At 47.6% G+C, this 1,357-nt stretch overlaps 1 protein-coding gene across 1 annotated transcript in view; it reads left to right on the top strand.

Moving 5' to 3' along the window:
• Window positions 1–1,296: 1,296 nt before the first annotated feature.
• Window positions 1,297–1,357, top strand: part of LOC104546456 (general transcription factor IIF subunit 2-like) — a 40,976-nt gene continuing 40,915 nt past the window's right edge. The window contains exon 1 of the mRNA XM_010191854.1: window positions 1,297–1,349. Coding sequence (XP_010190156.1) covers window positions 1,297–1,349 — 53 coding nt within the window. The remainder of the gene's footprint in view (window positions 1,350–1,357) is intronic.

The raw sequence follows: 1,357 nt of genomic DNA, 5'->3' as shown, positions 1-1,357 counted from the left end.
TTCATCTACCCTCCCAGCTGAGTTCTGCATGTACAGTCCCAATGTAAAAGCAAAAGTAATTTTTAAATGTAATTAATCCTAATTAGATTAGAATGTTAGCTGTTGTTGCTTCAGGCGTGCAAAAAAGCATTGCCATCCTTGGTTACGTAGATGCTTACCTATGATTAGAAAGACAGACTATTGTATCTAAGATACAATATTGAGATCATTTTCCGCAAGTCAGATGAACAATGTCTTGCATATTGTACCAGAATTACTCTCTGCTTTGTGCTGGTGAAGTCTCAGAGTACGACCTTTGTTGTTCTGCAACCAGACTTTGAGGAGGATGTAAACATATAAATCTATACGGAGGAGAATTCAGAGAGCAAGAGTCTAGACCAAAGGTCTAGAAAATATGAGACAAAATTGAACAAACTGAGATTGTTTAGTATAAGTGGAAACAAACCAGAGGGGTCCATCTCAGTAAAGGGATAATTAAAACTGCAGAGAGGAAGGTAATAAAATGCTTTCCATGTCCACAATGGATAGAAGAGAAATAATGAGCTTAAACTGCAACAAGGGAAACAGTCTAGACACTAGGAAAACTTCCCCAGTGATTGGAATGGAGTTGTAAAATAGGGACTTAGAGAAGTTATCTAAACCCAATACTCCTATCTCAAAGCAGAACTGGCAGACTTTTGCTCTCTCCTGACTTGAGACACTTTCAGGATCTGAAACGCCATCCCACCCTCAGACAGCCTGTTCCAACACTTGACTGTGAGCGACCTTTGTGGAAAGCTAAGCCTAATTCTTCACTTTTTATTCATGGTAAATGCTTCACCTGCTCTTTTTGTCTCCCTTTTGAGACATTTGGGCACACTGTGATGCTTTGACACCTTTCCCTGGAACTGCTCCCCAGCCCATCATTTCCCACCGAGACGAGAGAGCACTATCGTGGCAGTGTTTCCTCTCTCCAGACTGCTCTTCCAGTTTCTCTAGATCATTTTGCATGCCAGGATAACCTTTCCAGTACAGGGAGAGAATAACCTTCTGTGGCCACGATATTACGGGCCTTCCGTGCCCACAGGCGCGCCACGGCAAGGACTCGAACCAGTGTCCCTGAAGCAGCCCGGGCCCGTCGTCCCCCCCTTCCCTTGCTGTGCTCCGCGCGGAAAGGTTTGTCCTCCGCGGGCCACCGTCTGCCGGCGGTGCGCTGCTGCGCGGATCCGGGTAGCTACAACGACCGCGGGAGCAGGAAGAGCTGTCTGTCTCCACCGTTCTCTCAGTCCTTTCTCCGCCCCGGCCACCTGCCCCGCCATGAGCGAGAAGGGCGAGCTCGACCTCACCGGGGCCAAGCAGAACACGGGCATGTGGCTGG

The sequence above is a fragment of the Mesitornis unicolor genome, unplaced genomic scaffold (genome assembly GCF_000695765.1).
Source record: "Mesitornis unicolor isolate BGI_N332 unplaced genomic scaffold, ASM69576v1 scaffold14479, whole genome shotgun sequence".
Taxonomy (NCBI): Eukaryota; Metazoa; Chordata; class Aves; order Mesitornithiformes; family Mesitornithidae; genus Mesitornis; species Mesitornis unicolor.
Note: the sequence above shows the minus strand (reverse complement) of the source record. Positions and strands in the feature narration are given on the sequence as shown.